This window comes from Vulpes lagopus, chromosome 1, assembly GCF_018345385.1.
Source record: "Vulpes lagopus strain Blue_001 chromosome 1, ASM1834538v1, whole genome shotgun sequence".
NCBI lineage: Eukaryota > Metazoa > Chordata > Mammalia > Carnivora > Canidae > Vulpes > Vulpes lagopus.
In genome coordinates, this window is record NC_054824.1 from 13374597 (window position 1) to 13394907 (window position 20311).

Sequence of the window (20311 nt, forward strand, 5' to 3'; positions counted from 1 at the left end):
TCTTTTCTGTGTTATTAGAAATGGGATAATTTCCTCTCCAAATGTCTCTGTTCTCTACTTCCTATATATTCCTGGTTGAAGACTGAAAACTTTAAGATGATTCTGATAGAGAGAAATGTAGCAGTTTTAATAACCTGCCAGGAAATTTACCGTATCCTGTTAACAAAAAATTTCAAAAGTCATCCTCAAATTTCTATAGTGATATCTAGTGATATTCCATAGTGATATGTAGTGATGTAGGAACAGGATATTTACAGAAATGCTGTAACAGAAATCAATCTAATATGTTATCCTTGCCTATTTTGCTTTTAATTTTTTCTAGTATAAAGTGCACATATTTGAAGTGCAAACTTTGATTGGTTTTGACATCATGAAATTATCACTGCAGTCAAGATAATAAATATTTCCATCACCCACTAAGATTTCCTTATGCCTCTTTGTAATTATGTTTACTTTTTACTTTATCATAAGGCCAGGAGGTAAAAATTAATTAGATTTAGATCAACACAAGTAAATCTTGCACTTTCTCTATTAGATATACACATTTGTGTAATTATAACTAAATTATACTTAAAATTAAATATCCATAAAAATAACAAAAACTGTTCCTTTGAAATCCAAGTAGGGCATGTAATTGTACCACAACATAGGTTCTTGGAGCCATAACTGTAGTATATACTCATCTATTTACTCAACAAATATGCATGAAGCACCAACTATGAATCAGCTACTGTTCCAGAGGTGAGAACACAGTGCTAAAGAAGATGAATTCACTGGAATGACTTACTAGAGAAAAAAAAGGAGTAATATAAAAATCTTATGGGAAGAGTAGAAAGTTCCAGATTATTTTTTTCTCTAATGTAATGAAAAAAAGAAATGGCAGAAATGGAAAATACTCTCCATAGCATTAAATTGCAATAGGTTTTTGTCATCCACAAAAAGATCGTAAGTATCATTTGTATGTAATCAGGCTTTAATAACAAAGTCAGATTTTTATATTTGACTCTAGTCTTAGAGGGACAGTAGATAGCAAAAGTACTATTCATCTTCAAAGTAAATGTATAGCAACAAATTTTAAAATATTCTATTAACATCAAAATTCTTATAGAGACAATAGGACTAATAAAAAGCAATGAAGTTCAAGATTTTTTAGATAATAATTCAATAAAAATTCATCAACTTATAAAATCAGTTCTATAAAGAAAATTTTCAACCAGTTAAACAAGGATAGATAGATAGATGATAGATAGATAGATGATAGATAGATATAGATATTTTATATGCTCCAGTTTTGTTGAACAAAAGTGGTTTAAATATTAAAGGTATCAGGTATTTTAAAAAGTTAATAAACAAACCTTAAAAGCAAAACAGAACCTTTAGCATTTAGCTTACCATGTGACACTTATTTATATATATTGCCTTATGTCAATCTAAAGCAACCCTGTATGTATTATGTTTTCCCATTTAAGGCAGAAATTGATGACAGCCAGGTGACATATTTGGGGACAGAAATCTATAGTCCTTTGATTACAAGGTGGGTCATAATACAATAGTCAATGACAGCAAAGCTAATCTTCTGAGAGAGATAGCAAGAGTACATAACTTCAGTGAGGTGAACATATGTCACAATTAAGTTAATAATTGACACAATGAATTAAACTGTATAAAACAAATATAGTTTTAGAGATAAATATCAAAATAGTTAATGGTCCTTTTTTGGGGGGGGTAATATTATGGCTGATTTTAATGTTTTCCTTCTTCTCTTATCAAGTCTTTTTATAGCCTATATGCCTTACTTTTTCTCCCCAGTCAGGATAGGCTACATTATATTGTGATAAAAACAGCCCCAAATCTCAGAGGCTTAACAACATATAAGTTCATTTCTTTTTCTGATAACTTGGTTAACATGTATTGGTAGGATAGCTCTGCACATTGTAGTTACTCCAGGATCTCTACATGCTCATCACCATCATGGCATGGAGAATAAAATGTGACATTGATCAGTGGTTCCTAAAACATCCACTAATAAGCGATTCAGTAATTTATGCTCATGTTTCCTTAGTGAAAGAAAATCATGTAACTTTGCCTAGCTTCAAAGAGGATGAAAAAAGGCAAGCCAATTCTGTGCCTAAAACAGAGCCAGAAATATTTGGTGAATAGTGCTAATAACTATAAAACTTAGTAACGCTATAATTTTCTTTTTTTTTAAGATTCATTTATTTATTCATGAGAGACAGACACTGAGAGAGAGAGAGAGAGAGAGAGAGAGAGAGAGACATAGGCAGAGGGAGAAGCAGGCTCCTCACAGGGAGCCCGGTGTGGGACTTAATCCCAAATCCCAGGATAATGCCCTGAGTCGAAGGCAGCCACCCAATTGCTGAACCACCCAGGTTCCCAATAACGTTATAATTTTCTAAAATGTGTTGTATAAGTTTTAGAAAATCTTATTTAAAGTTAATTAAATCAATTTTAAAATCAAGTTTAGTGACTCCTAGTAACCATCTTATGAATCCTAAACCAAGTTTATCCCTGGGAGGGACAGGGAACCTGCTCATGCCTCCAACTTGTCCAGGGATAGTCTGAGTTAGCTTTTTCCACAGAGTTCCTTTGATTAACCCCTCTCTCACTTCATTTATTTTATTTTATTTTATTTTATTTTATTTTATTTTATTATTTTATTTTATATTATTTTATTTTCTTACTTACTTATGAGAGAGAATGAGGATGTGTGGTGGGGAGGAACAGAGTGAAAGAGAGACAGAGAGAAGACTTCCTACTGAGTAGGAAGCCTGATGCAGGGCTTGTTCCCAGGACCCTGGGACTATGATTTGAGCCAAAAGCAGACACTTAACCGACTAAGCTGTCCAGGTACCCTTAACCTCTCTTACTTCTTAAATGTTTTTTTGGTGTGATTTTAGGACATGCCAGACCCTTCATGATCTCTTTTGAACTACTTGTTCTTATTATTGGGTGTCCCTTAGCCAACAAACCCTGTTTTTCAACCGCAGTAAGTATGTTATCATGCTACAAATGCACCATAGTGTTTGACGGCTGGGCATCTTTGCATATTCTATCCTACCCACTATCTTTAACATGTCTCGAGACATACTTTAAATGTCATGTATATTCACTTTCTTTAACCAGGTGATTTTCTTGCTCTCACTACTATTTGGTCATAACACTTATATGTTACTCTTTCAGTGCTTAGCATTATGCTTAGCATAATTTTTTTGCAATACCACATTTTAAATATTTGGAGAATAGGAAACGTTTGATTTCTCTTTGAATAACAAAGTGCTTGTTAATGAATTAGTTTATGGAATCAGTAAATGTTATCAGTATACAATAAGTTTATGAAGAGGGAAATGATTTTCAAAATAATAATTGTCTTCAAATATGTTTTCAAATTAAATATGATATTACAGGAGTTAATAAGAGATAGCCTCCTCCATCTATCTTTGAAACCTGATGAAATGAGCCCAAATTAAAGAAGAATGGCAAAATCTAGCTGAAGCACCATATGAACTCGTTGGGGATCTAAAATCCATAAAGGTTCTATGTTAGTTGACTGGCTATCAAATAAACTAAGAAATATAAAAATCAACATATTATTTGCAGAGTATACTTTAATATAACTCAAATTTGTCTAGATTTAGAAAATCTGAGTATAACACCCAAAGCAATTTACAGATTTGAGGCAATCTTTATTAAAGTCTGAATGGCATTTTTTGCAAAAATAGAAAAATCCATCCAAATATTCATTCAGAATTTCAGGAGATCATAAATTTAGGTGTGACTATGTGAACTGCTTTGGTTGATGAAATGTAAGCAATAGCATTGCTTATTTTTAGGTAGAAAATTTTGCCTGGCACTTAATTCTCCAGCTTACCCATTCTCTGCCATAGCAGTTGTGCTATAAATTCAAATCATCCTAAAATGCTGAGCCAAAATGTCAGAGATAGCTGCCCTGGAGAATTATTTAGATTTACAGTAGACCTTACTTTTGTGAGACATAAAATCTTGTTCTATTTAGTCACTATGATTCGGGGAATGATCTTTCCTAGAGCATAACCTAGTCTGGTGGTTTTCAAACTTCTTTCTGTATGCATTGAAGTCATTAAGAAAATGTGTTAAAACACTGCTTGCTGGCCTTACTCCCAGTTTCTGATTCAGTAGGTGTGGAATGTGGCCTGAGAGTTTTTCTTTCTAATAATTTCCCAAGTGATCATGCTGCTGCTATTCTATTGGCCATTTTGAGAATCACTGATTCACCAAATCTTAAATAATATGCAAATTATGAAATTTTGAAAAATACTTGACAGTAAGTCAAACTTGTCAATATTACAGACAAAAGCATACTTTTATAGATTAAAATAAGTTAAAAATTTTAAGCAAACATAGAATGGTTTCTTTGTGATTTAACATTGATAAAATTAACAATCACTTATCAAAAATATTTATTCAGTTGTCTGAATATTTCCACACTGGGTGGTTTTAATTTCTGTTGAAAATTCTCGTCTGTAGAGTATCTTAAAAACAGTCTTAAATTAGTTTTAATATGGAGGAAGAACATTATACCATAAATATAGTAAAAATTATCAAGTGTAAATTAATAAGATTTAGAATCATCTAGCATTGATATAATATCTGTTTCAGCAAATTTATAAATAGTTTTACTTTTTAATTTAACTTTAAAGAATTTTGCAAAAAAGTATTAATTGCATGACTAATGATTCTGATTTGTCAATTAAGCGCTCAAAAAAATTTCCTGTTCCATTTTCACAATGAACTTTTTATCCTTTTATCCAATTGAAATAATTGGGTTGGCATTAAAGAAAGAAAATTAAGTCAGCCCTTGAAATCTTAACACTAACTTGTTAATTACCCCCATTAATTACACAATGAGGAATGACAAGCAATAATTCCCTTTCCTAAAGTGTGGCTGAAGGTCAGAGAGCTCTTACTGGCATATTGAGAAACCAAAGCAAATGATTCAAATTTTTTCTTTTAAATACTATCAGATGTCATTAGAAGCTCAGCCAAGGAACTAATGTGGGGGTTTCTTGTTTTTTTGTTCTTTGTTTTAAGATTTTATTTATTCATTTTCGAGAGACAGAGAGAAGGCAGTGGGGAGGGGCAGAGAGAGGGAGAGAAAAACTCAAGGAAGCTCTGTGCTGAGAGTGTAGTCCTATGCAGGGCTTGATCTCATGACCGAGATCACGACGTGAGCTAAAACCAAGAGTCAGAAGCTCAACCAACTGTACCACCCAGGTACCCCCTAAATTAATGTTTTAAATGTAATCTTCAAACATAATTTTTATCTATTCTTAAAGGAAATAGTTTTATTATATATTAAGAAGTAATGATAATAGCAAAAACACAGAAAATTCAATTAAAAAATAGGCAGAAGATCTGAATACACAGTTTTTCAAAGAAGACATACGATGGCCAATACACAGATGATAAAATGCTCAATGTCACTAATCATTAGGAAAATGCAAGTCAAATGCTTTATATACCTTGCATTTAAAACAAGATACACATCAAAACAGAAAACCGTTTTAAAAGGCAGTTAACCCATTCAAGATCTAAATTTTTGAAAAGTGTTTTTGGTACAGGGTCAATTAATTTTTTTTTCAATTCATTTTTAATCAAGTATCCAATAATTGATCTATAACATCTTGAGAAATGGATATGTGCTAAACTTATTTCTTTTCTTCTTTATCTCAAGTCTCATTGCAATTTAAAATGAATGCTGCCTTTTTTCAAGAGTCAGTACTTTAGACCATACTCATTATTAAATAACTTATATAAAAATGAGTCTTATGTGGATAAGTCTTTACAGTGAGTTATTTTTAAAGAAATGACATTGTTGTCATTTTGCCATTAGTTTCTAGAGCATCCTAGAATAGTCAATAATGGAACATATACATGCAAAACAACATAAGCACATATACAAAAATATAAACACATATACACATATAAAACCAGTAATAAATATCACAAAAATCTTCAGTTACCCAAAAATCCTTCTCTAAACTAAAACAAAACAAAACAATGAAAATCTCCCTTTGCCTTGAAATTCTTTATCTCTTTCTCCCTTGATGCTTTTTTTCTCCTTGCTTTTTGTCTGAAACACTCTTACCTTCAGATATTCCCATGGCATATTTCCTCAGCTCATTAAAGTCTTAGCTCAAATGTCACCTTCTAAGTAAGGTCCCAGCTTAATATTGTAATACTCCTTTGTACTCCCTGTACATCCCCTTGCTTTATCTCTCTCCATAACACTTACCACATTTGATAAATATAATATACAAATTTATTTTGTTATTGTTTATCACCCTTTACTAGAATATGAACTCCACAAGTCAAAGAATTTTTACCTGTTCACTCTTGTATCTCCAGAATCTAAAAAAATGGTGACACATAGTGAACATTTGATTATTATTTGCAAACTAAATAAAGGAATAAACTTAAAATAAAACAAAGAGACAACTAAATAGGTGAATTAATTATAAAATATTTAGCATTCTCATGCCCAGGAAAGCATCACTCCTGCTAAACAGGTAACATGAATACACTGAAAATAAGATTTACTACAGAACTGATGATGAATTATTTTATCTACCTAAGTCTTGCATCATACAAAGAATTGAATTATCAACTCACATGGGTAGGAGTCAGGGAAGGCTACTTCACATTTATACTTTGTAAGAATATTTTAAGGTACATCGTGAAGGTGAACAGGTCACCAAATGTAAAAGACGTATCAGGCAGAGAGAAGAGTTTGTGCACAGCAAAAAGACTTAAAACAGTAGAGCATGTTTGGTAAGGAGGAATAATAATTACTCAAGGAAGACTGTGGCATTAAGTATTGAGAGAAGAAATACCAGAAAAGCAAAATTAAAGAGGCATGAGAATGACAGTGACAGAGGCTACATGAGTCATGCTGAGAAATTAGAACTCATTCTTCCAAGAACTGCGGAATCCCCAAACAGTGTTATGCCTGGGAATGACATCAGCGGATTGTCAATTCAAAAAAGAACATTTTGTCGGAATCGGATAGATGAACTTAAATATGGTACCAGGTTGTCCATGGTCTAGGCTGTATATAAATGTGTTAACTAGGATAGGTGGCGGGGGAGGGGGGGATGGAGAATAAAGCTGAGTTTGAGAATTGTGAGATAAAAAATGAGAAGTATTAAGTGACCAACTGGAAATGAGGGATGAGAGGAAGACAAAAATTTAGCATGATCACAGCAGATGTGGCTGGCAAACCAAGAAATAGGGAAAAATCAGGAGAAAAAAAAACAAGTTTTGAAGTAAAGACAATGAGTTTGGTTTTTGTCATGTTGGGTTAGATGTACCCCTGAGGCATCCAAACAAAGATGATTAATGGTGGCTGGATCTATGAGTATGGAACATGGTAAAAACAACTGAAAGTGTAAATCAATTATCTATAGCATAGAGGCAGAGGAAGGTATAGGTTAGAGGAAAAGCTTGAGAGAGAATGAAGTAAATAAGCAGAGAACAAGATGGAAAAAACCTTGAATATCAGTTTTTAAGGAGCAGTGAAAGAAAAAGTTTAAGAATATAAAAATGGGAATAAATGGCTGAAAAGAAGGAGGTAACAATGAGAGAATGATAGCACACAAGCCAAAGTAGAATTATTTTATCCCCTGAAGAGGGAGTAGTCAGAACTGTCAAGTGCATCTGAGAGATAAGAGAAGCACTCCCCTTTCCCTTGCTGCATAGAGGAGACAAACAACAGGAAAAGGCTAGAGGAAGAGTAACCACCAAGAGGCTAATGCCAGATTTATCGAATTCCAGATTTAAATTTAGGAAAACTGGCAGTGTCTGGCTATCACCAGGGAATAATTCTCACTTTATTATTACTATTTTTTTTTCTCTTCCAACAAAAGCAAATACTGCTGATCACTGAGGTCTGGTATAAAGCCTGTCCCTTCTATTTTGTTAGATCTACACATATGTAGGCATATGAATTGCTTGATTATGGTGGATTAGAAATTTTATTTTAATGTTTTAGGTAGGGTTGGCATATATTTTAAAACTTAAAAATTAGTTCTTTGAATATGTTTAAAAATACTCACTGTCATCTAATCAGAGCCCAAGTACTAATATTCCAAATAATTTTTATGCTTGCTTAAATAGGAATAAAGAAACTACGTTCAAGCAAAACCAACTTTGTGAAAACACTAATACACCAAACTATGTAATCAACTATATCCAAATAATTAGGCTTAACTCATAATTGCTAATTGTATGTGCACTTGGAATGAAAGTACTTGAAGGTTTGTACTTAGATTGTACAACATATAATCATCTTAGATCCAAATTACCCCACTTCCTGGAATAAAATTGAAATTATTTGGTTATAAGTTTTATAATACAAAAATTGTCATAGTATTGAAAATTAGTGTCTTCCAGGAATATATATTTTCATATTAACTTATTCTTTTGAATCATTTCATTTTACTTTATCCTATTTAAACACAGGTCCAAGATTTAAAAAAATGCTATTAATTGATTTTACACTTTATTAAACTAACTTCAAAAGCACACACAGATGTGTCTAGAACATAGTCTATACATACACTTCATCCAAGCTATTAAAGTTAGTGAAGAAAGCATTTCTTCTTTTCTTTAGGATAAAGACCTTTTTTCTATATTCATATCATATAAATTAATCAAAGATCAGCCTGTTAAATATTAGACTTTAAAAATGACTGACTTCTTCCATTAGTTAAAATAATTTATATTCTCTCCCTTAAATTTTTCCCATGTTTATATTGATCTCCGTGACTGCCTACTCACTAACATAATTGGATTTTCTTATACAATGACCTTGTTTTTTAGCACATTTTCTCTATTTCCTCATACCACAAAGAATTACAAATGAAGGGCAGAACAATGTCAATTGAAGTATTATATGCTCATTTTTTAAAGATTTATTCATTTATTTAAGGGGGGTGGGCACAGAGGCAAAGACAGAGAGAATCTCAAGTAGACTCCCTGCTGAGCACGGAGTCAGATGCAGGGCTTGATCTCATGACCCCGAGATCATGACCTGACCTGAAGTAAAGAGTTGGACACTTAACCAACTGAGCCACCAAGGGACCCCGATATGCCCATCTGAAAACTCCTGGTTCTCAAGATGCACATATGATATACATCACTGGATGATTCCAAGGGAATATTTCATATCAAGCTCACGTGTTAAGAACCAAATTTACCCTCTCCGAAATCTCTTTTGCTTGTTTTCCCCTGTTAGGTAAATGTGGCAATGATTAACAGCCCAGACCAGAAACATAAAGGTCATTCTTATTTCTCTGTCTCCATCACTCCCTCTTCTTATTTACTCATTAAATCCTACAATCTGTATCTCCTAAATCTTCCTAGAATTCTCTACCTCAATAGCATTCCATCAAAAACTACTTAGGTGAGACTGTTGTCTTTGTAAAAACTTGACTAATTTAGAAATTCTCTTGCTTCTTGTCTTGCCTATTTCCCACCATATCCCAAAAGCCCCAATATATTCTTTATGCTATAGCCAGAGAATCTTTACCAAAAATAGTTCTGATTGTGTCATTCCTTTGCTTAAATTAAGGACAACAAAATGAATCAAATCAAAGAACTAACACTATATCACAGTATTTAATTAAACAGAGTGTTCTGAAATTGACTGCGTAGGATCAAAACCCAGGATCTACCATTTACTTGCTATGTAACCTTGGGCAAATTATCTCAACTCTCTGCATCTAAATTTTCTTATACTAAAAAAAAATGGATTAATAATTCCTTTTTCCTAGAGTATAATAAGGGATAAATAGCACATAGCCATGGCAATTGTATTATTGTAAGTTTTAAGCTACTGCTATGTGGGTTCTATGAAGCATGACAATAGTCCTCTAAGGTATGTATTACCTTCATCTTACAAATGCATCAACTCACTTTTAAAAGCAAGTAACTTGCTGAAAAGTATACAACAGAACCAAGATTTCAATGCAGAATGTTTTTACATCAAAGACCATAGTAAGCATGATTGTTCAGGCTTCTAGATGTCCCTCTCTCTATGTTCTTTTCTGAGTTCAAAGGAAGGAAACCGAATGGGTATATGCCCATTTCTAAGATACACTCAATGATGGTTTGGGAAGCAAGGTCATATCACGCAAACATGACAGATATTGCTGTACCCATATAGATATCAGGGCAGAGGGGGAAGAAAAGACAGAGTGGTTAGTAAAAAGCTCTTTGTGATTTCTCCCATGCTGGCCTTTTATAAATTCTCCCTCATTATTCCTCATCATCCTTGTTTATGAGGCTCAGTCATAATTAAGAAGTCTTTCATTTCCCCAAAAAACTAGCTCGCTCAAGCACTGTCACATTTATACATTTTGCTCCCTGTGGCCTCTTCTCCATTTGAACCATTTCTACTTGTCCTTCATGAAAACTTTCTGGTAATACCACCTTGTCCAAAACTCTCCTCTCCCTTTACTAGGTAGCTTTAATTCCTTCCTCTTCTGAGCTACCATAATATTGTTCTCTTGCCTCTATCTGCACTTGTTACACTGTAGTAATGCCCTGATCACATGTCCTCTCTCCCTTTCACTTTACTCTTAGTCCATGGAGACAGTCCAAGTTTTATCTATAATACTGACCCTTATGCCTCACATACCACCTGACATACAGAAGATGCTTGATAATGACTGTCCAAATAAATAAATGAATAAATGTATATTTAATTGCATTTGAAATAGGATATAAGCACAATTCTTTGCTAGCTTTCTTACAAAATTTTTAAATGATAAAAGAAATCATGCCTATATATCATTTCTGAAAATTGTTGAATCTATTTATTCAATACAAGTACTAAAAATTTAACCTAAACTAACTTTGGGTAGATAACTTAATCCACTTGAGTTTCATTTTCTAAACAATGAATGTAATCATACTTCTTTAAGCATTCATTCCCTAAATATTTATTAAGATACACTCATGAGCCAGGGAATACCTAGATGCTGATGACAGAATAATTAATAGCCTTAGGGTTCATTCTGCTCAGATGTGTGCTCAGATTTTCTTTCTTTCTTTTTTTTTTGCTCATATTTGATCTAGTGTAAAATACATATAAGAAAAGTCATTCATAATTTGATGAATGTTCTCAAGTGAGGGTAAATGGAGTACCAGGTGCTAGGATGTGTTGGAGGAAACCTATTCCAGCCTTAGGACTCAGGGCTGGGGTAGACTTTCTTTGTGACACCTAAGCCAGATGGTATGCATGCGAAAATATGCGTGTGCACGTGTGTGTGCACAGTTAGTGAGGACTGGGGGCTAGAAAAAGAAGTTTCTGAATAGGATTTTGGGCAACTTGAAAGAAGTTTAATGGCTCATCTGAAAAGACAAAAGCAAGGAATTCAGACTCAAATGTCACTGGAGAGCTACAGCAACTAGATCATGTTAGGTCTTATAAGGCTGTTAAAAAAGTTTTGACTTTATCCTGATAGCAATGAGAAGATATTAATAAGGAGAATGGGTCACAGTTGTATTTTTTATGTTATTTTAACTGCAGTATGGAGACAGGATCAATAGATGCAGGCTTGAAGTAGGGAGGCCAGTTAGAAGGCTGTTAGCGTAATCCATGTGAGAGATGATGGTGATCTTGGCCTAAGAACTGCTAGAGAGGATGGAAAAAGTAGATTTGAGAGACCATAGAGGTGTAGCATTGACAATTGTTAGAGCCTGATTTAGGGGCTTGAAGAAGGGAAGAAATGAAGGAAGATGTTCAGGTTTCTGTCTTAGGTTGTTAGTGGGCAGAAGAGCCAGTCACTTATTTCCTTTGGGACTCAAAATTGTTTTGATGATTAAGTGAAACAGTTTATATAATAGCAACTATCACAATGCCTAGTGCCTTATAGCTCTTTTCTGTAGTTATTTTCATTCTATTCTTCTCATTTCCAAAGTTGTACCAGTCATTTGGTAGCAAAATTGGGAATAGAATTCCAGGCTTCTGTTTACCAGTCCAGAGTTCTTTGTTAATGGACTGCTGGTCTATAAACAAAGATGAAACACAGGGATTTTAAAGCAAATATTCAGAACTTATCCTGGAATTGCTTACGAGCTGACAGCTATCCAACTTATTTTTAGTTTATATTTAAAGTGAATCATATGTTCCAAAATGACTGACAGAAACACAGCTTTGTTTCTGAAGCCAATTCTTCTCCATCATTTTTGGACATCATTCAGAGCTATAACAGACTTTCAGGGTGTTTAAAAGCATTCATCCACGACAACAACAAATGCTAATTATCATAAAAAATAAACAGCTCCTGTTAACATCATTCTAAGAATTTCTCCTACTCCAGCACTATATTTCATCTATCATCCCATCTGTTTTGGGGGTGGGAACAAAGACTGGAGGAAAGTATAATTACCATGTATCAAACTGGACAACATAACGAAATAGAAATGAATATAAATGGGAGGAATAGCATACATAATAAATAAATCTGGAAAGGGAAAAAGGAAATGTAAATAAAATGGCACAGTGTGTCCTGCAGTAAACAGCAGATACATAAGTCCATAATGGAGTCAATGATGTTTATCTTGCTAAGTATGAAGTGGATTTTCCCCCATTTCAGTTCACAGTCCTTGCTGTAATCAGATTTCCTCCCACATGATCAAATAGGTATCTTGGTCACTTGGAAGTTTACAAATCCTCTCTGTTGAATTCTATCATTAAAATTTCACCTTGAGACTTTTAAACCTACCTGAAAAGACAAAAAAAAAGCTTACTTCCATATATTTATGAATGCATTTCAAAAGGAATCTTAGGGCCAGTTCTATCTTATAAAAATGTCAAGAATAGCCCACATACTCAGAAGTGTGTTAAATTAAAAGAATTACATGTGGCCAGTTGCAAACGTAATTAACTCATAAATATAGTGAAAACATGGACATTCACATATCCCAAAATAGTAACTAGAAGCTCAGCCAGGGCGAACACTTGTTTTATTGGTATAAACACACCTGCATTGGTCCCTGGCATGTAGTAGGTACCTTAGTCATATTCTTTAAATACTGCACGAAATAGAGCAGTTATCAGCTTTTATTCTCCTCAGAGTATTTTTAAGGTACACCTACTCTACAAATAATTCTGTAGTGACTCAATATTAATATTTTAAAAAACAGGTTTAGGAATCTCTAAGTATCTATGTCATTTTCAAAGTGAGGAGTGTGCAAAGCTTATTTTAAATAGTAACAAATTATTTTTAAAAATTTAATCTGAGGTCAAATCTCCATTAAAAGTATATCCACTGGGGGCCCTGGGTGGCTAAGCAGTTTAGCGCTTGCCTTCGGCCTAGGGCATGATCCTGGAGTCTCGGGATCAAGTCCCATGTCGGGCTCCCTGCATGAAGCCTGCTTCTCCCTCTGCCTGTGTCTCTGCCATTCACTCTCTCTCTCTCTCTCTCTCTCTCTCTGTCTCTCATGAATAAATAAATAAAACCTTTTTAAAAAAGTACATTCACTGAATTAACTAATTACATTTATTTCTCTACTTAAATTTGTTTCAGTTATAAATGTTTAGAATATTATTTAAAGCAAAAGATCAATTACATATGAAGCTGTACTTTACCAAATTGTGATTTGACCTTGATCATAAATCCCATTATCTTTTTAGTCAATCACTCAAGAACTACATATATGAAATAAAAATGTCACAACACATATGTGCACACACAAACAGAACAGTGAAAAGGTGTTATATCAATACACATTTTGAACATTCCCCAATACCCTTCCTACCATAAGGAGTTTTACGATAATAAGAAATAAATACAAGTATCACATGTATACCATACAACTATATGCATTTGTATGTATGTATGTGTATATACCATTTGTGTATGCATCATATATATAAAGACATGTGATATTTGTTTTTTTTTTTTTAAGACATGTGATATTTGGACAGCATTCACCTTAATTAAGTTAGAGGGAATAGAGAAGTAAAGAACCCATGGATTCACAATGTATTTGCATATATTTATGTTTCTGGATATGATCATTCATAAACATTTGTGGACCAATTTGTAACTGAGGATGCCCTAGACCATCATATAATAAAATCCCAGATAGGGACACCTGGATGGCTCAGTGATTGGGTGTCTGTCTTTGGCTCAGGTCATGATCCCAGAGTCCTGGGATCGAGTCCCACACCAGGGTTCCAACAGAGAGCCAACTTCTCTCTCTGCCTATGTCTCTGCCTCTGTGTGTCTCTCATGAGTAAATAAATAAAAAATCTTAAAAAAATGAATCCCAGAAAAAGCAATCACATAGAATCTACCATTTATAACTGGACATACAGAACTTTATCAATGACAGAAAAGTAATGATTTGGGAGTAGACCATCATACAACAAACTTAATAAGTCTAATTTGAGTTAAAAAACACATCAAAGGTACTTACTAAGTTATTTTTTGAAGAGCTTTTGATGTATTTCTAAGTTAAAATTATTTGTGAACACTTCACTTTTTAAAATCAGAAAAGTTAAATTATTTTATTAATGTGTATTGAGACTCACCCTTTATTAACCTGATGAAAGTATTTTTCAAATTATTTTCATTGTTTTCTCAGCCCTTACCTCCTTAGTCCCTAGTCTTCCTGGGAAAAAATCTGTCTATTTGGTTAGTTTTATGGGCAAAGAGACTAATTCCTGCGCATAGTTCTAAATACTGCATGCATGAACAAAATGTGCCACTAGATTACTCTGGGAGAATTAAAATTCAAATGAATTTCAATTTTTGAATATGAAAATTGAAAATTTTCAATTTCTATTATTTCAATAATTACAGTGTAAATATGAAGGTATAGTGAAATGTCTTAGAATAAAATATTATTTTTGCGTTCTATTTTAAAGACTATTTGAACCAATGATAATCATCTTAATGTAAAATTCCTATTACTATGTAATAGCCAAAATAGTATAAACTTCTACCAATATAACTGCCAAGGAAAGTAAATATTTTATTTTTAATGTTTATTTTCATATATTTATCTATGAGATTTGTTTTTAATTGCTACTTCAGAACAACCATTCATATATAAAAATAATTACACTGAAACAAGAAAGCACAACCTCTAGCCAGTATTCATTAAAATATTCATCAAAGACACTGTAATAAACACCATGTAGAAAATTTGATTTTCCAAGTCCCTAAACTGTGTCTATCTACACATAAATTATTCCAAAAACTGAGTATTTCAATGGGTATTAACTGTTTCAAAGTTGAAAAAAATGTTTCTTAAGCTTTAATAAGGTATACTTTTATATATAAAAGTTAATCTTTTTCATATACATTTTTTGCACATAAATAGCTAGAGAAAATATTAAGGCAAAATCATGAATTTCTTGATAAATTTCACTAACAGCCAGTCATAAAACTTTACTCTAGGAAACTATCCTAAACCTAGTAGAAGAATTCTTTGAATCAATACTTCAGTATTGTATTTCACACTATCTGCATACTTCATCAAATATGATAGTTCATGCTAACTGATCCTTCACAGACATCTTGAATAAGTTTCAAAACATTAGGTGTATTTAAAGCATAGCCCTGAAGGCTACCAATTTTTCTTACCCGTGCTGTCATCATACACAACTGTGACAGTTTTCCACTTGAAGAACTGCACCAAATCCAAAATGGCACGGCTGAGTGAAGAGAAGTCTGGGTAAAGACTGACATAGAAGGAATCTTTGTTGTCTGACACCTGGTGCTTCCAGCGGGTCTGTATGTGGGGAACCCCCAGAGCATTGCAGATGGATTGCACAGCATTTGCTGAAGAACTGTGTGAAGGCCCAAAGATGGCAGCTACCCCAAGAGACAGCTGATCACAGGCTGAGGGGAGATAGAAGTCTGTCAATAATGAAGAGAGATGCAAGCTTGCCAACATTACCACATTATTATTGTGAGCCTGAAGGTTTATACTGAAGAAATATTTTGTTTTCCTTATAAACAACATCTACTCTTAGGTAATTTTCATATTTTCTCTAACTCCAAACATTTTCAGTTTGTTAGGAGGGAAATGCTTCCAGACATCTGCAGCTCAATGTTCAAATAATTCTACAAATAATATCAAAAGAAGGAAAGAGGAAGAACATTCTAGAATTTAAGAAGGAAGAGGAGTGTTCGTCTTACAAAATTAGATTATATTAGGAGTTGGAGGAATAGGGTTTCTTCCCAAATTCACTGACTACCCTCTACAATTTTAAATTCATAATCAGATGCCACTTGATTTCTCCTCTCCACCTAAGAAGCGAGGGCCACACATAGCTAAATATTTATACATATCAGACAATATAGGTCAAACTATGCATACAAATACACATTCAAAACCTAATATGGCTCATTAAGGGTGATTTCATATGAATTAATCTCAGAATAAAATCATTAACTATTTAAATATCTTTATTTACTTGGCTTTTGTACATGTAGGTTTTTATATTGTTCTAAATTTTTTTTTGAAGTTTGTGTTGACTCATAAGAAATTTTATTCACATCAGTAATAATTACAGTAATTAAGAAAGGCATAACCAAAGCAGAAGCTATTCAGATGAGAATAGATAAACTATGATAGGACTTCACATTCTATAGGTCTTCTGAAGTAACTAGGGAGTTTGGGCTCAGAAAGTAAATAATTATTGGAAATGTGAAAATCATCTTTAAATATCTGAAGATCTGGCTTATGAAAGAGGCTTCAGTTCGTTTCATTTGGCTAGAAAAGGAAGAACTAGGTAAAGTGTTTAGAAGTTTCTCATAAATTTTGATACAATTTAAATTAAAAAAAAAAAAAGGAAATACAAAATGTCCAAAAATGGATGTCTGTTCTAAGAAACAATTGTTTACTCATCCCTGCAAATTCTTAAACAGGACTAAGTAGAGTTATTATTGAGATTTAGTCATCAGTTAGGTGCTCAGACTGAACTTCTCCAAAATAGTTTATAATTCAACTGTGTGAAATTTTCTGATATTTTCCTTCAGAGATTTTGCTGCATAAAACATAATGTGATGGAAGGATTCTTAAACATAGAGATATTTAGTAAGTAAATAAATTACAGTTGGAAAAAACTTACTTGTTTAAATTTTCTTCAAAAATTCCTGTATGGTCTAGGTATATTTTTTAAATATGTAGATTCTTACTTTTTAAATATGATTAAAATTCTGAATCAGTAGTAAGATTAGAGTTTGAAATTTTTCACTAACATGGATTTTGATTCGTATACATTGAAAATAAAAGATCTTCCTTTACCAGGTTTTTGACAAGTCACAGATCAAAAAGAATTAAAAACCTTATAGTAGTTTATATACAATATCTGAGTAAACTATTATAGAATATCTGAAATGTGTTTCAGATAAATAGTTTTTAGTTATCAGAAGATCATTTAAAAGTGATATTATCCAAATAATAATTCAAGTTCTAATATATCAAAGTATCCACTGAACTAAACAGTATTACTAAAAATACAAGAACCATATATCAGAAAAAAATGTTAAAATTTAAGTATCTGATTTCTTATTATTTTATTGCCTTGGAAAATATTTTGAAAAACTTTTTTAAATGTCCAATCAATTATTTAAATTATTTTATAATTAATCATTTATATATATATGTATATATATATAATATATATACTGAGCCACCTCAGGTTCAAAAATTATATCAGATTTCTGTCTTATATTATTCTTTTGCATACTCCTATGCCCTCTAACCAGTAATAATAGCTCAGTAAGCAAGAACTTCATGAGGTAAGACCCAAATGAAGACTTTTATGCTTTCAATATATCATAAAGAAAGTTACTTATTATGTTTATTTGAGCTCTTCCTAGCTTCAGGCAAAAGTCAATTAATGAATATGATTTTCAATAGATTTTAATGGGTGACAAAATCTGTAAACCCCTTTTAATATTTTGGAAACCAAATGAGTTTAACACCTCATAATTCCCAAGATAGTAACCTGTTTTTTTGTTTGTTTGTTTTAATATTTTATTTATTCATTCATGAGAGACAGAGAGAGAGAGAGAGAGAGAGAGGCAGAGACACAGGCAGAGGGAGAAGCAGGCTCCATGCAGGGAGCCTGATGTGGGGCTTGATCCTAGGACTCCAGGATCACACCCTGGGCCAAAGGCAGGCACTAAACCGCTGAGCCACCCAGGGATCCCAGTAACCTGTCTGTTGTCTGAACATGCTAGTCTGTTTTTTAACATTGCTCCTTTGAATTCACCATTAAGAAATCTATTAATATTTTTTATACTTCACTCATATTCCATATTCTTTGGTCTAAATGATTTCATTTGAGACAGAGTTTCTTCTCCCTAATGGAAACAATAATGAACTATGTCACTAATCAAATGCAGTTGTCTTGCAGTTAATGACTTATTTTGCAATTATGATGACAAATGTAGTATTTCACTATAACCTTTGCCCCTTTTATTCCAGCCTTTAAAACCTTTCATCACCCTGACATGGTTCTGAAATGTGGAAACTTATTTGTATTCATAAAGTTATGAATTCAAAGGGCAGACAGATATGGGCTTTGATAAACACTAGTTATCTCGAGGATAAAAAGGATACTTTCATCTTACAGAATATTGTACCTTATCAGTTGCCATTAATATTAATGAAATTAGAAGAAATCTTGACCAAGTTAGAATGATAAATAATTATGTACATTTCTATTAAGGTAAGGTAGCTAATAAAACAATATTAGCATTACAGAAAAGTAAATGTTGTTTTAAAAATATGAATTTAGAACAAATGCTTTGTAAGCCTATTTCTTTGAGAAAAAGCTATATTATGAAATTTAATTCCTGTTACATGAATGCTAACTACAAAAAAGAAAGGATCACCCACTTAAGACAATTAAGAGTATGGAAACAGCCCTCAAAACACATTTGTTGTTTGGTTAAAAATATCACTGCCTTGGTAATAGTTCTCTATTACTTTCCTTACTTTATAAATATTAAAGTCACATTCCACAAAGTTATTTTTCTATTCGTATCCTTAAGAACAGAGTTTCACAACATAATAAAAGAAATAACAAAATTTATAGAGTATTCTAATTATATCTCCCTATAATTCTATTTTCACATCATTAGCCATTGATTTTCAGTTACAAGAAGAAGTATTAACTTGTTTAAAAATGGGCATAGAGGGGATCCCTAGGTGGCTCAGTGGTTTAGCGCCTGACTTCGGCCCAGGGCATGATCCTGGAGTTCTGGGATCGAGTCCCACATCAGACTCCCTGCATGGAGCCTGCTTCTCTCTCTGCCTCTCTCTCTCTCTCTCTGTGTCTCTCATGAATAAATAAATAAAATCTTAAAAAAAATGGGCATGGAGTACACATAAATGAAAGGTTGTTGAAAATTTTACAATGACATTTTAAGATTGAGCTGACATTAGGAAGTCACTAGGAACTATGGGACTTTCCAGGTAGTCAGTAAATTGAGACAATAGTAATATGTACTGGAAGTGACAGATAGTAGAAGTAAAAATGTAAGAATGGATTCCAAAAATTTCTAAAATCCGCTGATGTAAAATTTTATTTAGTGGGGTCTTAAAATATGTATATTTTGATAAGAAAATAGGATTATTGAGGGAAAAAAAAAAACAATTTCAGAACAATCACAGACCTAACTGCATTTCATGTTATAAGCATTTTTTATACTATTAATCATATCACCTTACCTTCCCTGATAAAATTTATATGCATTTTTTAAAAGAAACCTTTGCATGAAAATATTCCTAATGACTTATTGATTACATTTGGAATTAAGAAATCTCTCAAGAATACCTGGAAATATAATGTTAAATATTTGTCAATTACCTTTCTTGGATGCTTCAAAACTATCATAGAGGTTTATCTTCTGGGTGTCATAAGTTAGAGTGGTATTGGGCAACAACGTTCTATTTCTGTTGATTGTGTTCACAGCAAATCTGAATGCAAGTTCTTCAGCTCCCATTGGGCCAGATTCCACATATTCAAAAATGCCACCTGGCAAAGAGAAAGAATAATCATATATTTCTTACAAGAGGGAAAATGTATAAAGTTTTCTCAACCTTAATGTATGCATGCATTTATGTTTGTATGTGCACATGTGTGTGTGTGTGTGTGTGTGTGTGTGTGTGATTTACTTAAGTACATGGAGTTTGTGCTTGCTTCTTCTATGAGCTTGAATATTCAGGAACTGCCTTTTAGATAAGTCATACTGTTAAAATTTATTTGCTATAGCTA

The 20311-nt window shown here is 32.8% G+C and overlaps 1 protein-coding gene across 8 annotated transcripts in view; it reads right to left on the reverse strand.

Annotated features, from left to right (window-relative positions):
• Positions 1–20311, reverse strand: part of GRIK2 (glutamate ionotropic receptor kainate type subunit 2) — a 638483-nt gene that overhangs the window by 375601 nt on the left and 242571 nt on the right. For all 8 annotated transcript variants that reach the window (XM_041767187.1, XM_041767198.1, XM_041767221.1 and 5 more), the window contains 2 exons: positions 19904–20071; positions 15660–15917 (listed from right to left, as the gene is read on the reverse strand). In XM_041767187.1, the coding sequence (XP_041623121.1) occupies positions 15660–15917; positions 19904–20071 (426 nt within the window). The remainder of the gene's footprint in view (positions 1–15659; positions 15918–19903; positions 20072–20311) is intronic.